At 63.2% G+C, this 25,979-nt stretch overlaps 7 protein-coding genes across 7 annotated transcripts; 3 read left to right on the top strand and 4 right to left on the bottom strand.

Annotated features, from left to right (window-relative positions):
* Nucleotides 1-610: 610 nt before the first annotated feature.
* F751_1209 (Brefeldin A-inhibited guanine nucleotide-exchange protein 2) lies at nucleotides 611-6,716 on the bottom strand (the record flags this gene model as incomplete). The annotated part of the gene is made up of 15 exons (XM_011402097.1): nucleotides 611-726; nucleotides 864-1,452; nucleotides 1,729-1,750; nucleotides 1,984-2,145; nucleotides 2,349-2,431; nucleotides 2,636-2,775; nucleotides 3,339-3,393; nucleotides 3,570-3,656; nucleotides 3,838-3,909; nucleotides 4,163-4,229; nucleotides 4,546-4,727; nucleotides 4,845-5,042; nucleotides 5,262-5,834; nucleotides 6,101-6,349; nucleotides 6,573-6,716. The coding sequence occupies 15 exons, from the start codon at nucleotides 6,714-6,716 to the stop codon at nucleotides 611-613; spliced, it is 2,739 nt and encodes a 912-aa protein (XP_011400399.1).
* A 1,462-nt stretch (nucleotides 6,717-8,178) lies between these two features.
* F751_1208 (hypothetical protein) lies at nucleotides 8,179-9,775 on the top strand (the record flags this gene model as incomplete). Its single annotated transcript, XM_011402096.1, has 7 exons — nucleotides 8,179-8,313; nucleotides 8,414-8,530; nucleotides 8,643-8,716; nucleotides 8,831-8,906; nucleotides 9,092-9,157; nucleotides 9,365-9,460; nucleotides 9,647-9,775. 7 exons carry the CDS (start codon nucleotides 8,179-8,181, stop codon nucleotides 9,773-9,775), a joined length of 693 nt encoding a protein of 230 aa, XP_011400398.1.
* Nucleotides 9,776-11,121: 1,346 nt separating this feature from the next.
* On the bottom strand, nucleotides 11,122-14,023 carry F751_1207 (LMBR1 domain-containing protein 2; the record flags this gene model as incomplete). Its single annotated transcript, XM_011402095.1, has 5 exons — nucleotides 11,122-11,658; nucleotides 11,831-12,356; nucleotides 12,525-12,813; nucleotides 13,080-13,561; nucleotides 13,797-14,023. 5 exons carry the CDS (start codon nucleotides 14,021-14,023, stop codon nucleotides 11,122-11,124), a joined length of 2,061 nt encoding a protein of 686 aa, XP_011400397.1.
* A 402-nt stretch (nucleotides 14,024-14,425) lies between these two features.
* F751_1206 (TRNA-dihydrouridine(47) synthase [NAD(P)(+)]-like protein) lies at nucleotides 14,426-17,581 on the bottom strand (the record flags this gene model as incomplete). Its single annotated transcript, XM_011402094.1, has 10 exons — nucleotides 14,426-14,527; nucleotides 14,747-14,939; nucleotides 15,058-15,142; nucleotides 15,322-15,437; nucleotides 15,645-15,856; nucleotides 16,014-16,119; nucleotides 16,300-16,412; nucleotides 16,554-16,616; nucleotides 16,760-17,291; nucleotides 17,553-17,581. The coding sequence occupies 10 exons, from the start codon at nucleotides 17,579-17,581 to the stop codon at nucleotides 14,426-14,428; spliced, it is 1,551 nt and encodes a 516-aa protein (XP_011400396.1).
* Nucleotides 17,582-19,564: 1,983 nt separating this feature from the next.
* F751_1205 (Chlorophyll a-b binding protein CP29) lies at nucleotides 19,565-21,217 on the top strand (the record flags this gene model as incomplete). Its single annotated transcript, XM_011402093.1, has 4 exons — nucleotides 19,565-19,618; nucleotides 19,737-19,962; nucleotides 20,191-20,780; nucleotides 21,125-21,217. The coding sequence occupies 4 exons, from the start codon at nucleotides 19,565-19,567 to the stop codon at nucleotides 21,215-21,217; spliced, it is 963 nt and encodes a 320-aa protein (XP_011400395.1).
* Nucleotides 21,218-21,539: 322 nt separating this feature from the next.
* On the top strand, nucleotides 21,540-23,169 carry F751_1204 (Peroxisomal 2,4-dienoyl-CoA reductase; the record flags this gene model as incomplete). The annotated part of the gene is made up of 5 exons (XM_011402092.1): nucleotides 21,540-21,645; nucleotides 21,738-21,781; nucleotides 22,028-22,212; nucleotides 22,421-22,813; nucleotides 23,073-23,169. The coding sequence occupies 5 exons, from the start codon at nucleotides 21,540-21,542 to the stop codon at nucleotides 23,167-23,169; spliced, it is 825 nt and encodes a 274-aa protein (XP_011400394.1).
* Nucleotides 23,170-23,501: 332 nt separating this feature from the next.
* Nucleotides 23,502-25,486, bottom strand: F751_1203 (Alpha-soluble NSF attachment protein 2; the record flags this gene model as incomplete). The annotated part of the gene is made up of 7 exons (XM_011402091.1): nucleotides 23,502-23,564; nucleotides 23,729-23,969; nucleotides 24,198-24,298; nucleotides 24,459-24,581; nucleotides 24,708-24,787; nucleotides 25,076-25,198; nucleotides 25,342-25,486. The coding sequence occupies 7 exons, from the start codon at nucleotides 25,484-25,486 to the stop codon at nucleotides 23,502-23,504; spliced, it is 876 nt and encodes a 291-aa protein (XP_011400393.1).
* Between the last annotated feature and the right edge of the window lie 493 nt (nucleotides 25,487-25,979).

Raw genomic sequence — 25,979 nt, 5'->3', positions numbered from 1 at the left:
ACGCGCTCCGAGTCCGACAGGCGCAGCACCGCCAGGAAGGGGCGCAGTGCCTCGCCCGCGTGCGGCGCGGCGCGCGCCGCCTCGCGCCGGGCCAGCAGGCGCCCCGTCAGCTGGCGCAGCGCGTCCAGGGCCACCAGGCCCACGCCCTCGTCGGCGTGGCAGGCCGCGGAGACGAGGTGCGCGGAGGCCATGGCCCAGAGCCGGGCCCAGACCAGGCGCGGGCGCGGGACGTTGAGCAGCGCCACCTCCGTCAGGCGCTGGAGCAGGTGCAGGCGCGGCGGGCAGCCGGGCGTGCCCAGCTCCTCGGCCCCCGCCGCGCAGAGCGCGCGGACAAAGTCCACCACGCCGTCGCCCGTCAGGCGCGGGCTGCGCGAGAAGACGCGGTCCACGGCCGTGGCGCCGGACGCATCGTGCCAGAGCAGCAGGCCCGCGCCGGGGGCCGCGCCCGGGCTGAGCAACGGGGATGCCGCCGCAGGTCGGACGGCGGGGGGCACTGGGCCGGAGGTGGGTGCTGCCCCGCGCCCAGCGCCGGCCGCGGCGCCGTCCACTGCCTGCGTCGCCGCGCCGTCCTCGGCTGCGGGCCAGCCCAGCGCCGCCCAGAACTTGCTGCTCAGCGAGCCGGGCCCGGCGTCGCCTGGCGAAGGGGGGCGGATGGTGCCATGCAGGTGAGTGGGCTGGAGGACTGGCACGCGCGACGGGAAAACACAGCAGTCAGCCAGCTGAGTTCTGACAGCAGGGGGGTGCGGTGTGCTGTGGCGCCCACTATTTTCTCCCCCTCAGGAATGTCTAACACCGTAAGGACCTGCCATACTCGTCCTTTCAATGCAACTCCCTTTCCCCTCTCAAACAACACGCCCACCCACCTGCCGCGGCCGCAGCAGCGGCGTCCCCCGCCGGCGGCGCCAGGCGCGCGAGCAGCGCGTCGAGCGCGGAGAGGGCGCGCAGGAGCACGATCCAGACCGCGCCAAAGTAGGTGGCCTCGGGGCAGGTGGCCACCTTGAGCAGGCAGGCCAGGCAAGCCACCTGCTTGGCCTCGGCGGGCGACCCCGGCGGCGGCAGGCTGGCGCCGGCGACCCTGCTTGCGCCATCCTCCGCGCCCCCCTCCAGCCCCGCGCCGCGCGCCAGCACGGCGCACAGCTCCTCCAGCAGCTCCGGCACCGAGAGCAGCGCAGCCAGCGCGGCAGCGCGCTCCAGCCCCGCCAGAGCGCGCGCGACCTCCGGCGGCGAGGCCGCGTCGGCCAGTGCGGCGGCTAGCCCGGCCGCCAGCGGCGCCGCACCCGCCTGCAGCATGGGCCGCGCGTGCTCCGCGTGCGTGGCCGAGTGCCACAGGTTGCCCGCCGTGCCGCCAGCGGCCACCACCTCGCGCGTCAGCGAGGCCAGGCGCCGCCGCTCCACGTCCACGCCGTGCGCTTTGTCCCAGGCGGCCGCGCCCGGCCACAGCGGCGCCACCAGCTGGCCCAGGCCCAGCGCCGCAGCCAGGCGCACATGCGCGCCGGGGCCGGCGGCGGCGACGGGGCGTTGCGCCCCCGCGGTCGCACCGCCGCCGCCAGGGCCCCCCTTGCGCCGCGGCGCGTCCACCACGCCGCCGCCCACGCCGTCGTCGGTGCCGGAGCCCGCGCCGCCGGCCAGTTCCTGCGCCAGAATGCGGCGGTACAGCGCGCGCAGGTCGGGCTCGGGCGCGATGGGCGCAAAGTCGCCGCCCTCCGTCTGGTACATGGCCATGGTCACAAAATCATCCTCGCTGATGCGCCTGCGGGTTTGTAATTGTTTTGGGGGGGAGGGGTGTTGTCGTGGGCAATCGGGTGCTGCGCAGGACTCCGACCATGACGCAGGAGGTCAGGGAGTGCACAGCCGCACTCCTCCTCGCCCCTCTTGCTTCCCATGGGTACCCACTGCAGGCCAGCTAGCAACAGCACACGACCCATTCTTGGCGAGCCCCGCCACCAGAGACATTCCCCACCGGACACAAACACATCACCACACCTGTCGGCCATGGGGTTGTGCGCGTCGGTGTTCAGCATGATGATGGCAAAGGAGAGCAGGTACGCGCCGTCCGTGGTGGGGAAGGCGTTGGGGTTGCAAGCGCAGTACCGCGCCGCAAAGGCCTCCATGATGCGGTCGATCTTCTGGGCCTCGCCGGGGAGCCTGGGGTGCAGAGGCAGGGTGGTATGTGGTGGGTGGCTATGTTTGGATGATGCATGCCTCGTTGCATCGTCCGGGGCCAGCATTGCCGGCCTGCAATGTCAGCCTCTGTGCCAAGGGAGCGCACGGCACATGGGAGGACACGACAGACTGCATAGTAACAGCCCCCCAGCTCGCCCGAGACCTGCCACCATCCCCTGCCATACCTGAAGTCGACGAGGAGCTGGCGCAGTGCGGCATCCAGAGTCGTCTCGGTGAAGGCCTGAGCGGCAATGAACTCGTGCATGACCTGGGAAGGAGGACGAGGCTCGATCTGTCAGAGTCTGTGCTCTGACCACTCACGCCGTGCATCATCAGCAGGCCGTGCAACTCATCGAGGGACAGCGACGGCGGCCGTCACAACCAAGGATGCCTGTTGAGCGCCAGGGTTCCCTGGCGCCAAAGCTTGACAGCCTCACCAGGCTCGAGCACCGGAAGCCCAGCTGTGGCTCACCGTCATCTCAAACTCTTCATGGTGACCAAAGTACTCGCCCAGGGCCTCCTTCTTGAGACGGGGGCCATGCTCCCTGAGGAATGCTGCAACCTCGAGCGCGCTAGGACCCACCAGCCCCGACTCCACCAACCGCCGCATGCCTGTGCGAGGACGCCGAGGGAATGCATCGCTGCTCGGTGGTGCAGGACGCTGCCCACTGCGAGCTTTGACATCGTGATGGCATGGTCATAGTGCCCCAGGACAGCACTGGGCACGCCTTGCCAATGCCCATTCTCCCAGCCTCCCAACACGTTTCCCTGTTCATGCAGCAGCTTGTCGTGCCTTTGATGGGATTGGCATTGAAGTCATCAATCCCAGTCTGCAGGGTGGCCTTCATCAGCTTGTCAGCCACAATCCGATCCAGTTCCTGGTTTGTAATAAGAGCATGTGATCTGAGCTCCTGAGCAGCAATGCTCGTGATCATTAGTGCTCAGATGGCAGTTGATCGCGCCAAGTCCCAGCATTGCACACTCTGGAGAGCAGCCTTGCCCCAAAGTAGGCATCCCAGGAGGAGTTCCAGCCCCTCCCACAGAAATGGCCCCAAAGAGTTGAGCACATCGCACCCCCCTCACCTCCACCAAGGCTGGGCGCAGGGACGCAGCTCGCTCGGGTGAGGCCTCCCCGCTCGCCTCCGCCTCCTCATCCACAGAGTCTGTGATGGCACGTGACTTGATGGGGCCTGCCCATGTGTCCAGGGAGGAAACCACCGCCAGGAGGGCCTGATTCATGGTGACAGAGGAAGGTGGAGCTCGGTACCATACATCACATCCTGACGAGGCATGGAGACCCTGGCATCATCCCCTCCAGCTGGCACATGAACCAAGCGTGAAACTCACCCTCCTCGCACCAGAACGTCAAAATGTCTCCCCTCTTCTGACACCAAACCTCTCCCCACCTTGAGCGCCGCCTCCTTGAGCCGCTTGGTGGCTGCAGGCGGCCCAAAGCCTTCCGACCCCGTCAAGGAAGCCATACGACCCAGGGCCTGGGTAATTTTGGGAGGAGGAATTGGGGGCAGGGGCTGAATCAAGACGATGCAGGCCCATGAAAGCAATGTAGAGTTTCGCGCCATCTGGACCCTGTCATGAGGCGACGTCCATGAGCTTACGGCTGGAGCCACTGTGGTCACCTGCATGGCCTCCATTATTTGTTCCCGGCACTCTCACCTTGATACTGCGCTCGTACAGGTTTGATGCCTGGAGTGAGCAGTCATAGTTGACAAAGACGTCCACCAGTATCTGGCATGGCAGGAAAGACAGGAAAGATCATGGTGGCTGGGCCCCAACTCATGCTTCATATGCCCCACCAGTGCATGGGCTGGAAAAACAAACTTCAACAACGACGACGTCTTGCTCTTTCTCTATAGTGCCTCGGGTGCTTGAGTGTCTGCATGATCAACTCGTCCAAACAATGCATTTCAGGACCAAAAGCCTTGGGCTGCTGTTCCCACATGCTCTCCCTCTCTCCCCCCCTCCCTAAACAGCTCCTGACCTGAGGTGAGGAGCAGATGGGCAGCAGGCCCTCCAGAGCAGCCTCCGCCTGGAACACGCTCTCGGGCCTTGGGGGCAGAGGGGCGAGCGTGGCTGTCTGTGACAGACAGGGTTTTGCCTTTACATGCCAGCGCAGGGCGGTAGATCCCAAGGCCAGGCCATCCGCATGTGCGATGCCTGAAACCCCTCACACCGTCCATCCAACATCCTCCCACCCCCAATTCACCCCAAATACCAAATCACCTCGCGGCCTCCAGGGGTCTGAGGAGGAGGAGCGGGTACAGCGCCCCCAGCTCCGCCCGCAGCCCGGCGCGGAGGCGCGGCGCGGCCGCCAGCGCGCAGAGCAGGCGCACCGCGGCGCGCACGGCCTCGTCGAAGGGCGACATGCAGTTGCGCAGGAGCACCAGGCACAGCGGCGCGCGCAGCTCGCCCGCGAACTCGGGCCGCACGCCCAGCCAGTCGTGCAGCGGGTCGCAGAGCACACGGGTCAGCAGTTCCAGGGCCAGCAGCTTGCCCTCATGCAGCACCGTCTCCACCGCGCCCCACGAAGTTTCGCGCGCGCCCAGCTGTACAGAGAGGGGGTGGGGGTGGGTGTAAAGAGTGTGCGGAGGAGGGTTTAGAGAGTGTGCGCGGGGATGGGTCCGGTGTCTGATAATCGCGTGTGCAATAGGGCCGCCGCCCACCTTGCACATGGCCCCCAGGACGGTGATGGCGTCGCGCTCAATGGTGGTGAGCAGGCGCCAGGCCGAGGCGCGGCGCGAGTGCATGAGCGCGCGGCGCGGGTCTGGCGGCGTCTCCGCCTTGGACCGCCCCTCGTCGCCCGGCCGGGGGCCGGAGGCCGGCAGCTCCTCCAGAGCGCGCTCCAGGCCCCGCAGGTCGGCCTGTGTGGAAAGGATGAAAGTTTGAATGGGGGCTGCATAACGACACGATGATCAGGTGCAGAGGGTCACCGGCAGATCCCACGGGGTGGTAGGTGCCAAAGAAGAAGATGCGGACGTGGCTGGCCTCTCCCGGCAAAGTCCCAGCACCTTCCTCCCCTGCACAACAAACAGCCATTTTGCCCCCCAAGAAAGTACAATATGTCCCCTCCCTCCCAGCACCTGCTCTGCCATGGTGGCCATCTGCGCGGTGCGGATGTCCTCTCGCGCCATGCTGCGGCTGTGCAGCTCGATGGCGGCGGTGGGCGTGGCGATGGGCGCCAGCTCCGACTGTCGCAGGTCGGCGGCGCTGGGCGAGCCGGGCGGGGAGGGCGCGGGCGCGCCGGGCGCCGCCGCCTCGCGCGACTCGCTGGCAGAGGCGACGCGCTCGCCCCAGGCCAGCGCCGCCGCCTCGAGGGTGGCAGGGTCGTCCCGCCACTCCGCCTCATCCTCGGCATGGTCTGCCCGGTCGGGGCTGGGCCGGCCAGAGGCCGGCGACACTTCCGACCCCGGAACTCGCTGTTGCTCGCCTGGCTTTGTAGACTCGTCCCCGGACCTTGGCCCTGCCCCTTCTCCATCAGCGCGTGGCGGTACAAAGTCTGCGCCGGACTGCGGCGCCGAGGCGCCCTCCTCATCCACGCTCTCCAGGGCAGGAGGGTAGGGGTAGGGCGTCGGCAGCGAGGCCTGGGAGGTGGGCGTGGACATGCGTCGGTGCAGGGTCGGAGTAGGGCCGCCCGGCGACACGCCCATGGGTGTCTGCGATGAGGATGGGGGACCGATGGCGCGAAGGGCATGAGGCAGGTCTTGCAGTGGTGGAATAGAGCGCGCGTGTGGGAAGGCCTGTGCCACAGCTCACGGTCGTGCAGGTTTTGGGGAGCACCGTCCTGGGGGCTTGGCCCCTCGCCTCCCAACGGAGGCCTCCAACGCTGCCCTGCCCACGTTTGCTGGGCCCCCTGACCCTGACACCCTGCCCCCGGGGCCAAACTATCCACAGCCCCTCCCCTCCCCTCCTCACAGCCCACCATGACTTGGTGGTCCACCCGCTTCAGCACGGTGTTGAGCATCTGGAGGAGGGCCGACTTGGCGGTGGCCTGGATGCCTGGGTCGGAGGAGCCGATGGCCAAGTTGAACACCGCCCGCACAGCCTGCATGAGGCAGTCGCCATGCGGCACAAAGTGCTCGGCCGTCACGGCCGTGAGCAGCGCGCGGACCATGCCAAGCTGGACGGCTGGCGTGGTGGACACCCCCGTCCTTGCCACCATGGTCACCACCTGGGGGGGAGCGGCGCGGAAGGAGGGTGCAGGGGGTCTGCTGCGGGGGGGAGGCGATCCAGGCCGGCAGCGGGGCTGCACAGTAGGCCTGAAGAGCCCGTCCGGATGACAGCAGCGGCGCACAGCGACTGTGGCAGTCCTGCGCCCAGGGCACGCACATGCAAACACTGGGAGCGCCTGGTCCTCTTCGAACTACAATACTTCCCTCTCCAGCACCACGTACCTGGGTGACGATGGTGCCATCATCGCCACGCCCGCTTGAGGACGACTCGCCCTGCAGGAAAGCGTGCGCGACCAGCTTGTGCAGCGTGCCGAGGGCCGGGTCCATGATGGAGGGGGCGCCGCTGCTGCAGGCCGCCTGCAGCATGCTCACCAGCTAAGCAACAGATAAAGAGGGGAGAGATGAGCTCTGCTGTGCAGCCGGGGGCGCAGGACTAGCAGCGCTGAGCAGGGGGGGGATTGAAAGCTTTGCATGCAGCGGCTCCACATGGTATGCATAGGAGACTTGATTGTCACACCATTCCACCTGTCCTAATTTGCACTTTCAGCAGGCTAATACTGCTCCATCCTCACTCAACACAGCTCCCAACCCACCCACCTCCTGGCAAAGGGGCGGGGGCAGGATGGGGTCTCCAGGCTGCAGTGTGGCGTGGGAACCTCCCAGTGAATCTGTAGGACCGGGAAGGTGAGGAGAAGGTGAGTCTGGCTGCATGGACCCCGATCAGTATCTCACGCCCAGGACCAGATCACTATCAGGAGAGACCGGCACCTCACCCAGCAGTCCTTGACACGTGGCGCGAAGCTGCTTGTGTTGTCTAGATGACGCCAGGTCATGTATCTGGCGGACCGACTGGGTCACGAACACCTCCAGATTCACTCCTGGGCCTCGGGAGGGGTGGGCCATGTTGGCACGGCCCTTGAGGGCCTCTTCACCTTGGGCCCTCCTGGGTCCGGTTTCACGGAGCTTCCAATGCCTTCATCGCTGATTATAGTGTATGACCACATACACGGGAGCGTGCGTGGGAGGATTAAGCTCGCATGGAAGCGCCAGGTGCCCGATGGGGCGATGCGAGCCAGCAGCCGCAGCATGGGTGAATCAAGCACTACACCAGAAAGTAATAGGTGGAAGCCTCGCGAACTCTCATTCGGTCACAACATTCCCCCCTGAGCCTCCTTAAAGGAAGTCCTGTCCCACGTCGAGGGTTTTATTATCCATACGAGGACCAGCCACCAGGTCCCTGTGGTGCAAGGCGCCAGGTCAACCTGAGGGTCAAGTGGAAGGGCTGAGAACGGCTGATAAGAAGGACCTTGAGGCACCTTTACCTAAACAGGTTTATCTGAGACCTGAAGTGTACGCACGTCGCTTCATACATCCCCATCCCCTCAACGGAAGGGTCACTCACATACCATGTAACACTGGTTACTGCAAGAGTTGAAAGAATGGAGGACACATACGCTCGGTGCATTTCTTCATGTATAAAAAAGGACGAGTCGGGTGTATGAAGTTCATTTGAGAGTTTCTATGAAAGCAATGAGGTTCTCAAGGAGAAGTGATGATCCTTCACAATCGCACCGACCAAGGATCCGGAGGAAATCATCTCCACTTCCGGTGCGCGAGGGGCAGGAATCGGTCACAGTCCGTAGATACCACCAAAGCACGTCGAAAGACAGTGAAGCCTTCTTGATACTCGATTGTTACCCCATTTGCGCGAGTTGACGGGAGCGACAAGCTTGTTCTGACCCTGGGCACCCTCACCACCAGCAACCCAACGCCAGCAAACGCGGGGCCTCCCCTGCACTCATCTACGATATTTGGCAGGCTGCACGCCATGATTTCAAGCAATACCCCTTCTCCCGACCGCAAGGTTGGGCGGTACGATCCCATCGGCCACAATCCGCGGAACGACCGTGCTGGTGGTGGCCAGAGGTCGGAGGATGAGCAGGACCTCCAAAACTTCATCAAGGTGCGGTCTAGGACTCTTGATCCTATGTTGAACGATATTTTGAGCCCTTCATGCTGCGGAGTGGGTCACCGAGCTGCCCGGCCTTCGTCTCCGTGTGCAGATCTCCTCCCGCGAGGAGCCAAAGCATTATGCTTCCAAGATAGCCTGGAACGCCCGTGGTGACCGCCACATGCCCCTCATTGCCACTGGAGCCCCAGCCATCAACATCGCCATCAAGGTGCGCGCGTGTGTTGTCCGGACGCTGGGTTGAACGCTGGGAGGACGCTCGTCTGGGTGAGCCACCCCCCATTGCACCTGAGTATCAACGCACCTTTGCGCCAAACCCACAGGCTGTCGCCATCGCTCGGAAGTACCTTGAGAAGGACGAGCTGGAGCTCATGTGCCAGCCTGCCTTCCGGGACAGGTGCGGCGTGTATGGCGACAATGGATGATGGTGCCTGGGGTGGCCACCCTACATGACCTCTACCCTGCCCGGTCCCCATCCTCAAAGTGTCCTTTGACCCGACTCCGCATGCAGGAAGATGGGAGCGTCCCTTGCCCTCTACCTCTCCTCCGTCCCCGCCGCTGAGCTCTCCGCCACCCTGAACTCCGAAGTGAGCCTTCCGGTGTGACATGCCAACCACCAGCTGCCATACACGCACCTTCCTCCACCCTGTGCATGCCTCTCCCAACCAGCGCCGCTCACCCTCCCACCATCCACGCCCCCCCACCGCCCACGCCAACGCCTGGCCCAGTTCCCACCCACCACCTGCCACCCCACCACCTTGCATGCGAGCAGTTTGGGGAGCTCACCGTCGGCAAGAACAGCAAGCCACAGACAGTCGCCGGAGCCATCGCGGGCAGGGTGAGCGTGAATGTGGATTGGAAGCTGAAGAATGGGGACTGAGGACTGGATGCGTCAATGACTCGTCCGCCTTGCTGCCCCAGAGCTGTCATGGGGATGCGGGCGGCTCCCTGCCAAGAAGCGGCGCCGACCTTGCTCAGGAATGGGTGCTCACAAGCCATACTGCACCAAGATTGCCCACCCTTATCCCATCTGTTGCAAGCTCAGGCTCGCGATGGGACGGGGGTGGTGGTCACCAGCATTGGACCGGACGCAGTGTGCAACGCATGCGTGGCGACCTGCCACGCCCGGATATACCTCGAGGTGGGTGTGCGCCTCACCCCTGTGCACCCTGGGATGTTGCATTGCTGGTCGAGGCCATGTGCGGACCGTGTGGATGCTCGATCGCAATCCTTCTGGGCGCTGGGTATGCTAATGATGCCGCTGAGTCACCACGCACCTACATGTGGCGGCTGCCCCACCCCCCTTCTCGGCGATCCTGTTCCGCAGGACGACAAGATCGATGTGCGGGCGATCCCGATCTTTGAGGAGGTGGAGAAGACGAGCGTCGACGGGTCCATGCACACCATGACGGCCCTGAAGCTGAAGGTCCTCATTGAAGGGGTGCAGGACAGCTGAAGCAGAACAAGGGCGCAGAACTCTCTCACATTCCCCAAGAGGTGGCCTTTGGCGAGGCATACAGGTGACCATGCACTGCATTCTTTCGTGACACGCATGCACAGCACCAGTCATCGCGACATTTCGACGTGTGATCTGGAGGTTTCTTTTTGAGATATTTGGGCAAGGCAGCAGAGTTCCGGGGACAAAAGAGCGCAGATCGTGAGCGATGGGGAACTCCCGTTGAGGCATTGGAGTCGGTGTCTCATCACCGCTCCTGCTCACTGGTACCCCGTAAGCCTCACTATCAGCGTCGTGTTGTCTTTCTTGTTCGTCGCGTGGTCCTAGAAGTGCCCGTTCCTGAATTTTCGTCCAGTCACGGAAACGTCGCACCACTCCGCCATGAGTTTGGCGAATGTGCTCCTCCGCAAGCACTCCACCATCGCGGCCGTGCTCTTTCCAGTCAGTGTCGGGGTTGGGTTCTTCTACACAGTAAAAACGGGCCGAACTGCGGCGGCAGGCCTGCGCGAGGCTGTCACAGGTGCGAGAACGCGCAGTCTTCCGAAACAAGGGGCCGTGACACGCCTGCGGGCTTTGCTCGGGAACATGGGGCATGCGAGGTAACAGCATGCTCTCGGGTAGCTCGGGAGCACGCAGTGTGCACTGGCCAATGCGATTCTCCCATGGGAGCTGACGCGGATTTGGACCTGACCCATACCTGTCCAGGCACCAGCGGAGAGGAAGAGGTCGTAGCCCCCATCCGAGCCTACTCCATGCGCTTTCGGTAGACCCGCCTTTCATAACGGGCTCGAAGCCTTCCGTCAATGTATTTTGCAGCTCTTTGCTGCCTGTTTCCCAATGTTCCTCCTGTGTCCAGCAATTTTCAACCATGCTGATCAAGTTTTGAGGCGTCTTCAATCCACACATGACATTCTGGGTCATACCCCAACATTTTTATGAGTGAGCGGCCCCCCCGACGGTGGGCTGCCTTTTCGATTTTCAATGATGTCAACCAACCTGCACACTTCTTAACCGGCCCAATTTTCAGTCTGCTGCCGCATCGTTTGTCACGTGGTGCTGTTTAAGGGGAGCCGAGCTCCTCATGTTCAATTAATCAAGTGTAAATCTGGAACAAAGAAGTGGTGCTGCGAGGCAGCAAAAGGGTGGTGGTATGGATCAGGCCAGGGTTATGAACCAGACTGTCAGTACGTTTGCCGTGCAAGGGGCCAATGGGTCGCCGCATGATGACTAGGTTGCCTACATGGCGAGAGCTTGAATCAAAGTCTGGGCCCCAGCCCTTGCTGCAGGCCCACCCGAGTGCACACACTGCATGCCAGCCATCAGGGCGGCCCGCTGTGGTGCTGGGCTCATCCGCTGGGACTCCTGCCGTACTTGCTCTTCCAGGCGCCCTTGCCGCCCGGCACCTCCAGGTGCGAGAAGATGTCGCGCTGGGCGGGCGTGCGCGGCATGGCCTGGCCCACCTGCGGTGACCCCTCCAGGTCCAGGGACGAAGAGGAGCCCGCCCCTGCGCCCCCCCGCAGCAGGGACTGGGCCTCGGGGGCGGGGGACGCCCGGCCGGCCACGAGCGCCCAGAGCCGCGCGCGTGCGTCCTTGCCCGCGCCGCTCCTCGCAGCCTCCCCCGAGCTGACGGCGCCCAGGTTTGGAGGAGGGGGCGAGGGGAAGCCGTGGTCGTCGTGCTCCCGCCCCCCCGCCAGCCGCCGCCACCAGGGCGCCCGCTCTGCCGGTGCAGGCGGGCCAGGGCGGCTGGCGGCCCCGCTGCCGTTGATGGCGGGGTCGATGGTGAGGCCCAGCGGCAGCCCGTTCTGCCGGTTCTGGCCCTCGACTCGGAGCAGGCGACGGCCGCGGGCGGCGACGCCGCTGCCGTCCTCCCAGTCGTCCTCAAACTGCGGGGAGGGTGGGGTGGAGTACGAAAAGCGCATTGCCTCCCAAACTTGAGGGCGCGAGGTGGAAGGGGTGATGTAGGAGACAGGGCCCCCGGGAAGACACCCATCAGAATGGCAAGGCGCCCGGCCTGCCGATCCCTCGGTCACCCAGCTGCCACCCCCAGCATCCCACCTGCAGGCTGCCGCCGCGCTGCAGCAGCCTGGCCAGGGGTTTAAAGAGACCCAGGGCCAGGACCAGGCAGTAGGGCGCCAGGGCGGCGGGGGCAAAGGCGGTGAAACGCCAGCCGATGAGGGGCTGCTGCATCATCAGCCGCCCGAACTCGGCATAGAAGACGGTGTCGGTGACATCCGGCCCAGCGGCCCGTCCCTGGGGCAGCGCCACCGCGGCCATGAAGTTGAAGGCCAGGGGCGAGGCGAAGCGCGAGACGAGCAGCGCGGAGTAGCAGAGGGAGTAGGAGTCGGTGTGGCCGGGGACCATGCGGTAGAAGGCCACCTGGCCCAGGCGGTAGAGGGAGTAGTTGGCGCAGGCGCAGGGGTAGGCCAGGGCCAGCATGCAGGTGGCGGCGGTGGGGAAGCGCGCGCCCCCCGCCGCGCCCAGCGCCCAGGACACCGCCGACAGGTTGGGCAGGGAGGCGGGGATGGTGGTCTCCGCCAGGATGACCACCAGCGAGGCAGCGCCGGCCAGCACCGCCAGGATCCTGTTGGTTGTTGTGTTTCATCGGGGGGGTGGGGAGGGGCGAGCCGGGCGGAGTGGGCGGCGAGGGGGGTGGCCGACTCTATGGGAGGAGCCCTGCTTCACCACTCCTCCGCACACGTCTGTGTGTGTGCTGAAGAGCCTCACCCAACACAGACACACTCCCCCACACCTGTAGGCCCAGAAGTGGACGGCGGCGTCCTGCAGCCAGCCGCGCAGGCCCGGCTCGGTGGCGAAGGAGGGGCCGTGCGAGGCGGCGTCGGCGCGGGCCGCCAGGGAGGCCTCCAGGCGCAGGCCGCGCTCCGCGGCGGCGCGGAAGAGCGCGGCCTCGCGCTCGTGGTCCTTCAGGTCGGTCTTCAGCCGGCGCCGCAGCGCCGCCAGGTCCGCCAGGTCGAAGATGTCCAGCTCGGGCGAGTCGTCCAGCGCGGCGACCGCGGCAGGGTTGGGCCGGAAGCCCGGGCCTGAGTGTTTCGGGGAGGGCGAGGGGGTCCGGGTCGAATCGGGATCGGAATGAGGCACCTGAGGTTCGACACGTCCCCGCCCTAGGGGCAGCAGTGGAGGCAGAGCAAGCATCATTCATACAGAAGGTGCACGAGGGTCTGACCAGGGCGGGACGCGACATATCGGTGCCAGCGATGGGCCTCGCTCTGGCGCCCGCTTTCCCTCACATCTCCACGCCGCCTTCAACCCCCACACACACCCACACATGCCCTCCCTCCAACCCCACCCGTGCTCTCCGCCAGGGCGAGCACCGTGTCGACGCAGGGCCTGAGGGGGTCGTGGGCGCCGAAGAGCACGCTAGCCCGCCGCGCGGTGAGCACGGTGGTGGAGAGGCGCAGGTTGGCGGCGGCGCAGCGCTCGGCCAGCGCGCCCAGCTCGTGGCAGCAGCGCTGCAGCTGGTCGGCCAGGTCGGCGCAGCGCCAGAGCTGGCGCGGGATGGCCACCAGGCCATAGCCCATGAGGAAGATGGCGCCGATCAGGCCGTAGGCGTTGCTGGAGGCGATGCAGAAGCCCAGGATGTTGCGCGCCTCCAGCCGCCCCGCCAGCAGGAGCAGGAGGATGCCGGCCGCGGCCACACCCACCAGGGCGCAGTAGTACACCAGGTGGTACCGCACCGCGCCCAGCGCGCGGTCCAGCGCGGAGAACTCTCCGCGCCGCGTGTGCTCCATGTGGATGGGCAGCACCAGCACCATGACGAAGAAGCCGTACCTGCCGGGGGTGAGGAGGAACGAGGAGGACAGGATGCTGAGCGTGAGAGTATGTGCTCGCGTGTGTATGGTGGAGAGCATTTGAGGAAGAGACAATGGCAGGCAGCGCCAGAATCCATTAAAATAAGTTGCCCAGGGAAGTGGGGCGACCCACTTCCCCAAGGCGCCTCTCTGATGACCGCCCGGGTCCACGCGGGGTGCACTCTTCCAATCACGCTTGTAATGCGCCCACGCACCAGTAGGTCGCCCTCCACCATGTGGCGAGCTGGGGCGGGGAGCCTCCCAGCAGCGTGGTTGCAACGTCGGTGGGCACCAGGATGAGCGTGGCCAGGGCCGCACCCCAGGCCAGCCCCACATCCAGGCGCACGAGGAGGCCTGTGGAGGGGCTGGGCAGCCATACCAGGCCGTACACGACGGTGCAAACCACGAGGGGCAGGGCCACGGCGTAGAAGAAGAGCATCATCCTGCCCTTGAGCCCAGCGGAGCTCGCCCTCGCACAAATGTCACATGGCACAGAAACAATGTCTCTAGTCGAGGAGGTTCGCAGGAAAAGGTCTGCGGGGCAGTGCCGACCCGTGGTCCTTGTGTCGATCGGTCGACCCTCCCGGAGCAACCTGCTTGACGCGCCCTGGCGCTTGTCACGGACCGGGGGGCATTGATCTAGCCTGCAGGCAGGGGAACACATTTGCCTCAAGTATGAACCTCCACACTCTTACAGACGAGATGAAGATGTAAGATATAATTTCATCATTACGGGTAGGTAGATGCTGGCCGTTGTGAGTACTTGACATGGAAACCTGGCAAGCATCCCTGTCCACGGCAAGGCCAGGGCAAGCCGCTCCACCCACAGCCCCTCCCTGCTTCCTCAGCCATTCTCCTGCTCCTCGTCCTTCATGAGACTGGAAGCGCCAGCCTCCTGCCGTCTGGAGTACGCATTTGCCTTGTGCTTTGGCGTGAACGTGAAACCCTGCACCAGAGTGAATGCGGGACTGAGGACATGGTTGCTGGCTCATCATTGGGGTCGGAATTGTCTCACACCACCCAGTCCACATGTCTTGCTGCACTCCGTTCCTGAGAGACACGCATGCAATCCCTGAATACATCAATTTGCTGACTCGCTCCCTTTTATTCCCTCCCTCCGTTCCACCGCTGACCAAACGCACACACATATGTGCCATTTACTCACCGGGGGTGCAGGGCCCAGCAGCATCTCGGAGATGCGCACCCAGTCGCCGGCGTGGTCGGAGGCCAGCAGCGTCTCCAGGTCGGACCTGCCCACGAAGACCGGCACCCTCCAGTCCATGCGCTGGGGCAGAACATCCAGCAGGCCGACCGGGATGTAGCGGTGCTGGAACGACAGCCACTCCAGCAGGAAGCGTCTGCATGCATGGCAATGGGAGGGAGAGGAAGGGTGTGGGGCATAGGGTGGCATTATACATGCAATACCCCTCAGAGGGTGAGGTGGGAGAGTGCTGGCACCGGCTCCCACATGCGCACCTGGTGCTTTCTACGCCCCGGGCGTCGCTGCCCCAGTGCTCTAGCCCAAACGAGCAGTACAGCTTCAGCAGGTCCAGTCTCTCCCCTGTTGGGGAGGAGGGTTTGCTTGATGAGACAGCCGAGAGACATATTTCAGACAAAATGTGCAACATAAACCGGCCAAGTCCAAAGGGAAGCCGGAGCGCCCTTGGACAAGCTGATCCCAAAGGAAACCATCAGACTTGTGAGGCTCCACCGATCTGCCTGCGCCCCAGCCCCAAGCACCTGCTGAGATGTCCCAGTCCCTCCGCTGCTTGATCTCAGTGAAAATCCAGGGCTTGATCAGGGCCCCACGCGCAATGTATGTGGTCGCCAGCCTCCCACCCGACTCTTCCAGATGCCTAATTCATGGGGTGGGAGTCAAGGGGGGGCAGATTGGTGAAGGGCTGCTGTGGTGGAGAGGGGTCCCATCGTGCTTCCTGAAGATATCGTCACACAGACTGAAGCACTCTTTGCGAGCAGATCAATGCACCCACACACCCACAAATCTGTTCAGGAGGCAGCAACATGGACAAGCGCACGAGCGCAGTGGCGCTCTCAACCCGCACCTGTAGTGGTCCTGCCAGCCCAAGATATCCCCGTTCCCGACGAGTTGGAGGGGCGCCTGGGTCGCAGCGGCACAGTTCTGGATGTATGGCCAGTCGGCTGGCCTCGAGTAGCGCTGCTCCCTCGTCCGGCCATGCAGGGTCACGGCGCTGGCCCCCCAGACCGCCGCACCGGGGACAAAGGTGTGGGCTACATCATGCCCATCATTGTACGCCTGTGAGCAGCATGCAGGAGAGGGGTCTTGCACAGGATGCCTGAAGGGGAGGAAATTCTACCCGGTAACACGCCGGCTAGTGGCAGGCATAGCATACGGTTGAAATGGGCTACATCACCTTCCCCATATTTCCCTTCCAGCCCTACCACCAGCCCACCTTGCGTGTCTTGAAGGTGAGGGGGCACTGCAGCACGCTGCTCATGCTCCGCACAATCGACTCCATGCGTGCTGGGCGCAGGATGCAGGCCGACCCTGCCCCCTTGCTGCGGAAGGGAACTCATGCTGATGTGAGTGCAGGGTCAGGCTGCATGGCGCTGAATCGGGCGTGCCGCAGGCGGCTCGATTCGTTGAGGCATAGATGCTCCTTCGAGATGGTGCCCCTCTCAATAATTCGACCCCGAAACTCTGCAAAGCGCCTGCCACCCCACCTCCTGCAGCCTCACCTGCAGATCGCATCGATGGGACACCCAAAGTTGATGTCCACAAAATCGACAGAGCACTGGTCTTGGATGAGCTGGGCACAGCGGGCCATGCTGTCGGGGTAGCCTCCACAGATCTGAGTTGGTAAGGGAGGATGGGTTGGTATTTACAGGTGCAGGCTCATCCTGCTTCATCTGTGCAGGGATGCAGGATCTGGCAATCGCCAGGAGTGCACTGTGTTGAAAATCGTTCATGTACCGCATGCACAGCAGCACACCTGGACCCCGAAGCAGTCCTCTTCCGGATGGCGCCTCAGCAGCGCCCACTCAGATGCTTGCCCCTGGATAAGTGTAAACGGGGCGAGTCTCGCCCCCAGTAACCTCAACCATCCTGCGAGCAGCCCCGCCCATGTACGCTCTCACTCTGCTTTGAACATGCAGTGCGAGGTTATCTGGCCTGGATCATCCACCAACTTCACCTCACCTGGAGTAGGTTCGTGGCCAGCGCCATCTCACCACAGGTGATGTCGGCCCCCAACCGTTTGGCCAGGCGGCGGAAGGGCAGGTTGCCCACAGTGGTCAGAGGTGCCAGGTACAGCTTGCCACGGAAGTCGATTGCCTGTGCCGAGCTTTCGCGCTTGTGCTCGGCAGTTTCCAGGTAAGGGTGCTGCGGAGGCGGCGCGGCCGCAGGAGCGGCCGTTTCGGGCTCCGTCACAGGGATACCCAGCTCCGCCCCAGGCCCTGGCGCAGTCTCAGCGGGTACTGTGCACAGCTGTGCCTCGGCCTCCACTTTGGCAGTGGGAAGCACCTGCGCCGCTGCAGGCTCGGCCTCAGGCTCGGCCTTTGCCAGCACGGCCTCCCCCGGCAGCGCTCCAGCGTCGGGACCTTGGGTACGTGGCCGCTTGCCCTCCTGTTCCTCCTCCTCCTGCTTCCCCTGCCCCTGCCCCGCCCGACTGTTCCGCAACCCCAAGGTCGACAGCACACGGTCAGCTGTACTGAAGTCGTAGCGGCGATGCCTGACGGGAGGGCGTGGGGGTTGGGGAAGGTTCTGATGGAGCCTGTAAGCAGGTTTTGGGACTCTTCCTGGAACTAGATTGACAGGAGATTCATGCTGGGAGTGCCCACGGCAGCCTGTGCCAGCAACATCAGTCCTTCTTTGCCACGGCAGGACGGCTCAGGCTCAGTGAAGATTGCAGCTTTCTGCCCCTCCTCTGCTCCAATGCCCACAGCACACCAAGCAGAATGTCTGTGTTATACACTACAAGAACCCCACCTACCACAACTGGTTTTGTACGGCCTTGTCCATTGTGTTGATGCTACTCTGAATGCTTGGACCTGGCAGCAGCGCCACAGGGCGCATGGGAATCGTCCCATCACCCCGCCAGAAGGCCTGGGCAGCTCCATCGACATCGTCTTGCTCGGCAGGTGTGGAGGGCTCGGGAAACCCTGTGGCAGCAGCGGACGCCCGTGCAGCCTCCACCTGGCTTGCTGTCGGATCTACGGGCGTGAGGAGCGGGATCACCGCCGCACTGGCCCCGTCCAAGGCAGCAGCGAGCGCCTCTGCTGTCACCACACCATTTTTGTCCTCAGTCTTCAAGGGCGGGGCCACTGGCAGACCGGTGACAGCTGCCGCCACGGGCGTCTGTTGGAGGTACTCTGACGTCAAGGGGTCGGGGTGCGAATGCTTGCTGGCCCACTGGCAGGTGATGCCTGGTTGTGGGGAGGAGAATGGACAAAGGATACGGACACTGAAAAGGAGTGTGCACCACAGGCAGGAATGGGCAGCAGCCCAGGAGTGGTGTGAAAGGCCCCCATGTGCTGCATTCTGATGTATCATAATTTTCAGAAACTTAATCACCACAGCAAAGCCCATCGACTCACCAAAGGGACAGCTGCCTTGTGCGTGAAAAGGGCATTGCCCAGGGAGTTCTGGTGGCTTGGAATTCAGGAAGGCCCGCACATCGTGGTTGAACCTGGAATGCAGAATGGGTGCACAGTGGAAGGACCTGGTCAGTTGCCTTGCCACATGAGAAGCCCTGCCTGCCACTGAGCAACAGGTGCACACTCCATAGCAGGATCACCGCCTCAACGCTTCATGCCAGTCTTGTGAGCCCTCCCAGCCACCCACCGGCAATTGTCCTTGAAACTGCAGGTTCCTTGGGCAAAGCGGGTGCACAGGGCTGCCGTCGAATGGCGAGCCTTGGCGCGAGCCTGAGGTGGGGCAGCATTCCACTCGATGCAATGTGTTGCATCATCTTGTTCACTGGCGTATTGCACCCCGCTGCGTATGCCTGTGCCTCTTACACTCCCACACCCTCAAGGCTGCCTACCTTCTTCTCTTGACGCCGGCTGAGACTCTGCTGGCCGTCCACTACCCCTGCTCCCTGGCTGCCCTGCACCTGGACGATGTGCACTCTATCGCATCCAGGTCGGATGAACTCTGGCTTCACAGGGGCGTCGCCCTGCGCCACCAGCTCTTCAGGACTGCGCGACGGGACTCCCATTCCCCGAGCAGCAGGGCAGCTCGGTGCTCGTTCCAATAAATTTGAGGAACAAGTACTATTTAAGCGCCTATTAGATCAGAGCGCTCGGTGTTCCGCGAGATCCATGCAATGCCCTGCATGCGCCCTTGTCTGGGATGAACAGCGCGCCCGCCGGAGGTGATCGTGACCTGGCAACCTGACATCATGTCGCGGCCAAGAACGAACAGACTGCCATGCATGCAGCGACAGTCGGTAGTTGCTTATATGATCTCTTTGCATGAATACGCAACGAGCTTCGCTATGTGGCCATCAGTAGGTTCTAAGGGTTGTGATACTTGTGACGGTATGCTCGCTTCCAGGTATGGGGGCCCACTCTCCAGACACATTTCTTCACGATCACCTCAGCGGCTTATCTGATAAATTTAGTTAAGGTGTTATCATGATAAAAGCTAGGTCGCACCGTGTTGCGTGTAAGCAAAGGTTGAGGCATGCTCTGTAAAGCCCGGTACGCTCCCACGCATTCACACCATTGATCAAAGACACAGGGAATGTAAAAGATTGAAAAACGTTTCTGCACACATGCATGAAGCGCTTTTGTTTTGTTATGTGGTGCCTGTCGTTTCGGGGACATCGGAGTTCATGCAGCTCGACAGGGGGTACGCCGGGATGGTACCGCATGCCCGATCCATTTTCCATCCGACCCAATCTCGTCCGCATGGGCCTGCGTATCAAGCCTGTCTGCGACCAGGGCACATCGCCTTTCCCCCGACCAGCATCCTTAGGCACTGTAGGTCGTCTCTGTCGCGATGAAGGTAACGGCTGGACTTTTCGATGGCCTCAAGAGCAAGTCTCCTGCCAAGGTAGGGTGGCCGGTGGGGGGTGCGCCCGTCGAGACCTGCTCTGCATCGATCTTCCCAAGCATGGAACTCGGCGCAGCAGGGCACATCATTACCGATCCATACGCTGCTCCACGCGCAGGAGGTGCGCAAGGGCAACGTGAAGTTGCCGCCCCCCCGCACCCCCAAGGTGGATTTCCCCACCAAGCTGTCCAAGCCCAAGGCCCCCGTGGCGCCCCCGAAGAAGAGCCCTCTGCCCGAGGTCACCAAGTTTGCCCGGGCGTCTGTGCCCCAGACCAACCGTGATCTGGACCGGAAGGGAGGCAGGTCCTCGTACAACCTGGGCCGTGGCAGCACCCGCAAGCAGGGTAGGCTCGGCGCGCATGGGCCTGGAGGAAAGCGGGGCGGGTGTGGTTTTGGAAGTGACGTGCATGCGCGCACAGCGCAGTTTTGCGCGCGTTTTTGAATGGTCAATTCTCGGCCGGCATGGTCGTTCAGATGGTATCGATGTGTGGCTGGCGGGCCAGTGCTCACTGACGCCCTCCTCACCCCTCATGATCCCCTCACCCCCCTACCTACACCTCCCTCCGCTCTAGGCGAGACGCTGTGGCTGCCCAACACCCCCCGCCCCGAGTGGCTGGACGGCTCCCTCCCCGGTGACCGCGGCTTCGACCCCCTGGGCCTGTCCAAGCCCACCTCCTACATCCAGATGGACCTGGACGCGCTGGACCAGAACTCGGCGGTGAACAAGGCGGGCGGCGTGGTGGGGTCCTTCGCCTCCAACGCCGATGAGGTGTCCCCCGACGCGCTGGCGCCTTACAGCGAGGTCTTCGGCCTCGCCCGCTTCCGCGAGAACGAGGTCATCCACGGGCGCTGGGCCATGCTGGCCACGCTGGGCGTGATCGTGGCCGAGGCTTCCACGGGCGTGGCCTGGCAGGACGCGGGCAAGGTGGAGCTGGACGGCGCACAGTACCTCGGCTTCCCCCTGCCCTTCACCCTCACCCAGCTGGTCTGGATCGAGGCGCTGCTGGTGGGCGGCGCCGAGGTGTACCGCAACACCGAGCTGGACACGGAGAAGCGGGCCTACCCCGGCGGCTGGTTCGACCCCCTGCGCCTCGCCTCGGGCGACGACAACCGCGCCTTCAAGCTCAAGGAGGCCGAGCTCAAACACGGGCGCCTGGCCATGGTGGGTTGTGGTGCGGGGGGGGGGGTTGGATGTATGGGGAGGAGCTGGGAAATGCATCGGCAGGGACTGCGCCAGGCTCGCCCCGGGGAAGGACGAAGTTCGGGCTGCAGTTCCGGGTGATCAACCCCCCGACTGAAGGCAGAGCCCAGACCTTGGCCAGCTGGCCCAAAACCTGGCAGCCTGCATGGGAAGGGCAGTGAGTGAGGCTGAAAGGGGCGTCCCTTGCGCCCTAAACCCTGGTGCTCTGTGCAAGGGGCGTGCAGGACCACATCCCCAGGCTTGTGTTCCGAGTTGCCGGCACCATCTATAATAGACACCCTGTTCCCCTTTCCTCTGGCGCGCAGATTGCGTTCCTGGGTTTCAGCGTGCAGGCCTGGACCACAGGCGAGGGAGCCCTGGGGTCGCTGGCCAAGTTCGCCACCTCCTTTGCCGGATGAGGCAGGGTGCGGTGGAATCTTGAGAAGATCCAGTCGAATTTTGTTGTGGAAGTTCCTGGCCCATGTAGAGGAGCTTGCACCGGAGTGTCCGACATGAGGACGGCATGCGGTGCACCGCTCCTGTGCTCAAGTAAATCTCTTGTAATCTTCCCAACAACGGAATGGCCCGGTCAGCCGCTGTTACCAATTTGAGGTTCTGGCACCACGTGAGGCGGCTGCTCTCGAGACCAGCCGCTGAATAAGTAATTGGAATATCGATATATAAATGTCACAGTGACTGTTGCACACAGGCGTCCACAGACTAGGCTCCGTGCTCGGCAACATGGCGCCCCCGGTGTCTCCCTTCCGCACAGACATCCTGAAGGGCAAGGTGGCCCTGATCACAGGCGGTGGTTCTGGCATCGGCTTTGAGATCACCAGACAGCTAGGTAAGTGCCCCTCACCAGGAGTATCGCGTTTGGACGGGGGGGGGTGCGTGCTCGCTCTCCGACACCACCCCCCCGGAACCCACTGCATGCAGGCTTGCATGGTGCGAGCGTCGTGATCTCCGGCAGACGCGTGGAGGTGTTGACCCAGGCTTGTGCTGATATGTCAGCACAAGGTGTCGAAACCCACTTTGTTCAGGCAAGCGCGGTGTGGCGGCATGGGCTGTGATGGACCAGTAGTAGCAGGGACGAGTGGAGGCAGACTTTTCAGTCCCCCTCCGGCTCAGGCAGTGTGTCTATACCCTGATCCATATCAGGTAGCACCCCAAATGAGGCTCTGGTGCAACCTCCACCTTCCCTCTCTTCCCCGATCCCCTGCATGCAGGGAGACGTACGGAAGTACGAGGCCTGCGAGGCCATGGTGGCAGGCGCTGTTGCCAAGTTTGGGCGTCTGGACGTCCTGGTCAACTGCGCGGCCGGCAACTTCTTGGCAGCCCCAGAGCAGCTGTCGAGCAACGGCTTCCGGACCGTGCTGGAGATCGATACCCTGGGCACCTTCAACATGTGCAAGTACGATGGAGGGCTGCTGACAGGTTGAGGGTGGGCGGTGGTGTCACATGTCTGCGGCGACAATGGGGGCACCGCCTGCGAGCGCATGCGCAACGTTTTCTGCAGGCCTTCACAATGGCAGATGGTGGGCAGTCATTGTCTTCCAACACACTTGAAACCTGTCAACTCCTTTCGAGTTTCGCCCACCCACACTCCACCCAACCCACAGGGCCGCCTTCCCCGCGCTGCAGTCCTCGGGCGCGGGCTCCATCGTGAACATCAGCGCCACGCTGCACTACGGCGCGACCTGGTACCAGGCCCACGCCTCCGCCGCCAAGGCGGCGATCGACAGCCTGACCCGGAGCATGGCGCTGGAGTGGGGGTCCTTTGGCATCAGGGTCAATGGCGTGGCGCCTGGCCCCATCGCCGGCACGGCAGGCATGGAGAAGCTGGCCCCGGGCAAGGCCTCGGCGCTGAGCGCTGAGGTGGCGCGCCGCGTGCCCGTGGGGCACATGGGCGAGCGCGCCGACATCGCCCTGGCCTGCATTTACCTCTGCTCCTCGGCCGCCGGCTTCATCACGGGGCACACCATGGTCGTGGATGGCGGCGAGTGGATGTACAGGTGTGCAAGTGCATAAGAAGCAGAGGGGGAGTACAGGGCCCCAGCAGCCAAAGGGAGAGCTGTGCGCGGGTGATGCTGGGCTGGCCGCTGGCACCGGTGTGAGCTGCGATTACCCTTGAAGGATGCAGCATGCTGTCAGCCGATCGCCAGGTCGGCTGTGGCTTCCGGCGCGCCCCAGGGCACACCTCCCGCCCTTTTCAACTGACGGCTGGCCTTGTAATGATCTCTTGTGCACCCAACCACTTCCGCCACCTCGCAGGGAGCCCATCGTGCCTCGTTCGATGGTGGCCAAGGTCTCGCGCGGCGTGGAGGGCAAGAGCAGGGCGGTCGGCATTGCAGGCAGCAGCAAGCTTTGAGATGGCTGGAGGGCGCCAAGCCAGCCGTGGAGCACTGCAAGGGCACCGCCATGTTATGGCCAGGAGGACCTCCTGCTTCAAGTTTTCCTGGCATGCAAGCCCGCGTTTCCATGAGAAAGGGGCGCACATCTTAAGGGCCGGAATGTCTGTACAAATGCTGAGCATTCGCATGCCAGGCAGCACAACCGCCCAGGTGACAGGGTGCACTCTGGCGGGCAGTTACATGCAAAGGGCAGCACTGGAAGCCTGCAATCCCAAACTGCCGTCTGGCGGTGGAGGGATCAGCTGGCCCAGGAGTTCACCCTCACAGCGGTCCAGGCTGAGCGGAGGTTTCACGTGAGGTCGTCCTCCTGCATATCTGCATACGGCGCGGTGATCATGCGCTTCACTCGGACCTGGAAAATGGATCGAGGACGGATTTGGGGGCCAGTGAAGGGGGGATCTGTGCAAAAGTATACTACCATCGGGACGAAATCAACGCCTAGAACAGGCATCAGCCCCCTCTGCTGGCCCCTCCTTTCACTTCAGACTCGTGCTCTCACACACCAGTTCCCCTCACCAGGATCGCGGTCTTCCAAGCGTCCAGGCGCGTCATGGAGTCAAACTCCTGGACCGCGGCGGTGAAGGCGTCGGCGTCCCGAGCCTCCAGCGCATCGGCCAGCGCGGTGAGCAGGCCCTCCTCCCGGCTGTTTTCGAATGTGATGTCAATGTCGTTGTAGCGCTGGATGGCATCCCGCACCCCCGGCAGGCTGTTTGAGGCCAGCTGGCAGATGCCGGCGCACAGGAGGTAGCCCTTGGCGCTGCAGAGGGGTGATTGGGGTGGGAGGAGGGACTTGCATGGGAGATGCCATTGGCGCATCCCGAGGGTCTCCTGGCAGCGGCTCCGATGCCGACTCATCTGGCCAAGCATTGCACGCGGAAGAGGGCTGTTGTGCTCATAAACAGGCACCCCCTTGCATCTCGCGCTCCTCACACCACAAATCACCCACAGGCAACCAGAAATCTGTCATGTAGCTCCGTAGCCGCACCTGTACTTGAGCAGGTTGTTCTCCACAGAGGTCCGCGCAATGCCCTCATACAGGGCGATGGCACGGGGGTATTGCTCCAGCTCGGCGGAGGTTTGCGCGATCTGCATGGAGGGAGGGAGTTAGTAGGTGTCTTGGGCAGGCGGCATGCTGTGCAGATGATCTGTTGAGGCGGTCTGGTGAGTTGTCGGAACCCTCATCCGACATCAGTGCCATCCAAATCATTCTCAAGTACCAGAAGGCCATCTCTCTCCACAAGCACACCTTCAAATTGCACTTGTTGGCCTCCGCATTGGAGTTCTCGGTGGCAAACAGGTCTGCCGCCTGCTCCAGGAAGGTCATCGCCTGCTCTTTCTCGCCCTCACGCTCCAGCACCTCGCCGATCTCCTGGGGCACAGGAGAGGATTTGGGAAGGGTGAGCGTCCACAAGGAAGTAGTTTTCAAGGCCATGGGTCCACGCCGTGCGGCCGCAATCCCCATGCCCTCCGAGTCCTTGACCCAGGCACCTCGCACCCTGAGCTGGCGCGCTGCCATCCCCAGGCGGCCCATGTCTGTGTAGATGCTGACGGCGTTTTGGAGGGCCTGCACTCCCCCTGTGGAAGGATTTTGGGGCATCAGGGGCGTTGTGGTCAGGAGTTGGTGACCTGGGACTTGCGCATGCAGCCAGTGGGGGAGGCGTCTTCATGCGAGCAGACAGAATGATCCACTGGGACAGTGCAGAAAGCGCATCCAAGCCCTCTGTGCAGCGCATGTGATTCCGCGAGTCCACAAAGCAGGACACTAGGTTCTCAATCAAGGGGAAGAAATCCAAGGCTTGTCGCCATGGACTTCACCATCGGCCCCTCCCTTTCCACCTAGAGCCTAAGAAGCCGTTAACTCACTCTTGTGGTCGATCTTGAGGTAGGATTTGCTGGCGTCCACCCAGGCACTGGCAGCATCATGTGGACTCTCCAGCTTGATGTGTATCTCGGCCAACTTGGAGAGAGTGTCGCCAGCTTCGGCCCCTGGCAAGGCAGAATGATTCTGGTCTCAGGCCTTGACTGCTGCTGCATCCCACACATGGAATCGCTCCAGAGCTGCCACGACAGGCAGGCCCTTGCCATGCACCAGAAAATCCAGTCTCTTGCATGCAGCCTGAGACGCGCACATGACTTGGCGAGCTTGAACTGATTGGCTGCCTTCTCAAAGCACTCGGCTGCCTCCTCGTACTTGTTGCCAAACCATCCCAGCGACTTCAGCTTCTTCTCGCCCTTGCTCAACCATTCTCGTCCTTGAGTTTGGAAACTTGCCATGCTGGGAGGGAGAGGAGTCGAGCGGGATGTGATCAGTGGGCACTCAACCGTCGGCAATAGGGGAGGTGTCGTGTAGTCAGGGACTCGGCGAGCGCCCACCTTCCTGCTGCGCACTCCCAGAGTATGATGGGGAAAACCTGGAATCGAGGAGATCGACGCTTTGCACCAGCAAGCACAGCGCGCGTCCTGCCCCAATCGACATGGGCCTGTGTGTGTCGGGGCTGAATTCCGCGCCTGCTAGATCCAGACCCAGTCCAGCAGCGAGTGGGCTCACGATCATCGCCCGAAAACTTGGCGGCAATGGCTTTCTCTACACACCTTCGTACTGTGACACAAACCTCTCAGGTCTTGAAGGATACAGCGTTAGCTGAGGAGGCCCTTACATTTCAGCAAATTCAGCGGCCAGCGCCCATAGTATCCCTTTCGCCGTGTGCACGATCCCTGGAGACGGGGACTCCAGCCCTTTGTCAATCACCTCATTTGATTCCCGACT

This window comes from Auxenochlorella protothecoides (genome assembly GCF_000733215.1).
Source record: "Auxenochlorella protothecoides strain 0710 unplaced genomic scaffold scaffold124, whole genome shotgun sequence".
Lineage (NCBI taxonomy): Eukaryota > Viridiplantae > Chlorophyta > Trebouxiophyceae > Chlorellales > Chlorellaceae > Auxenochlorella > Auxenochlorella protothecoides.
This window is presented reverse-complemented; position numbering and strand designations above follow the sequence as displayed.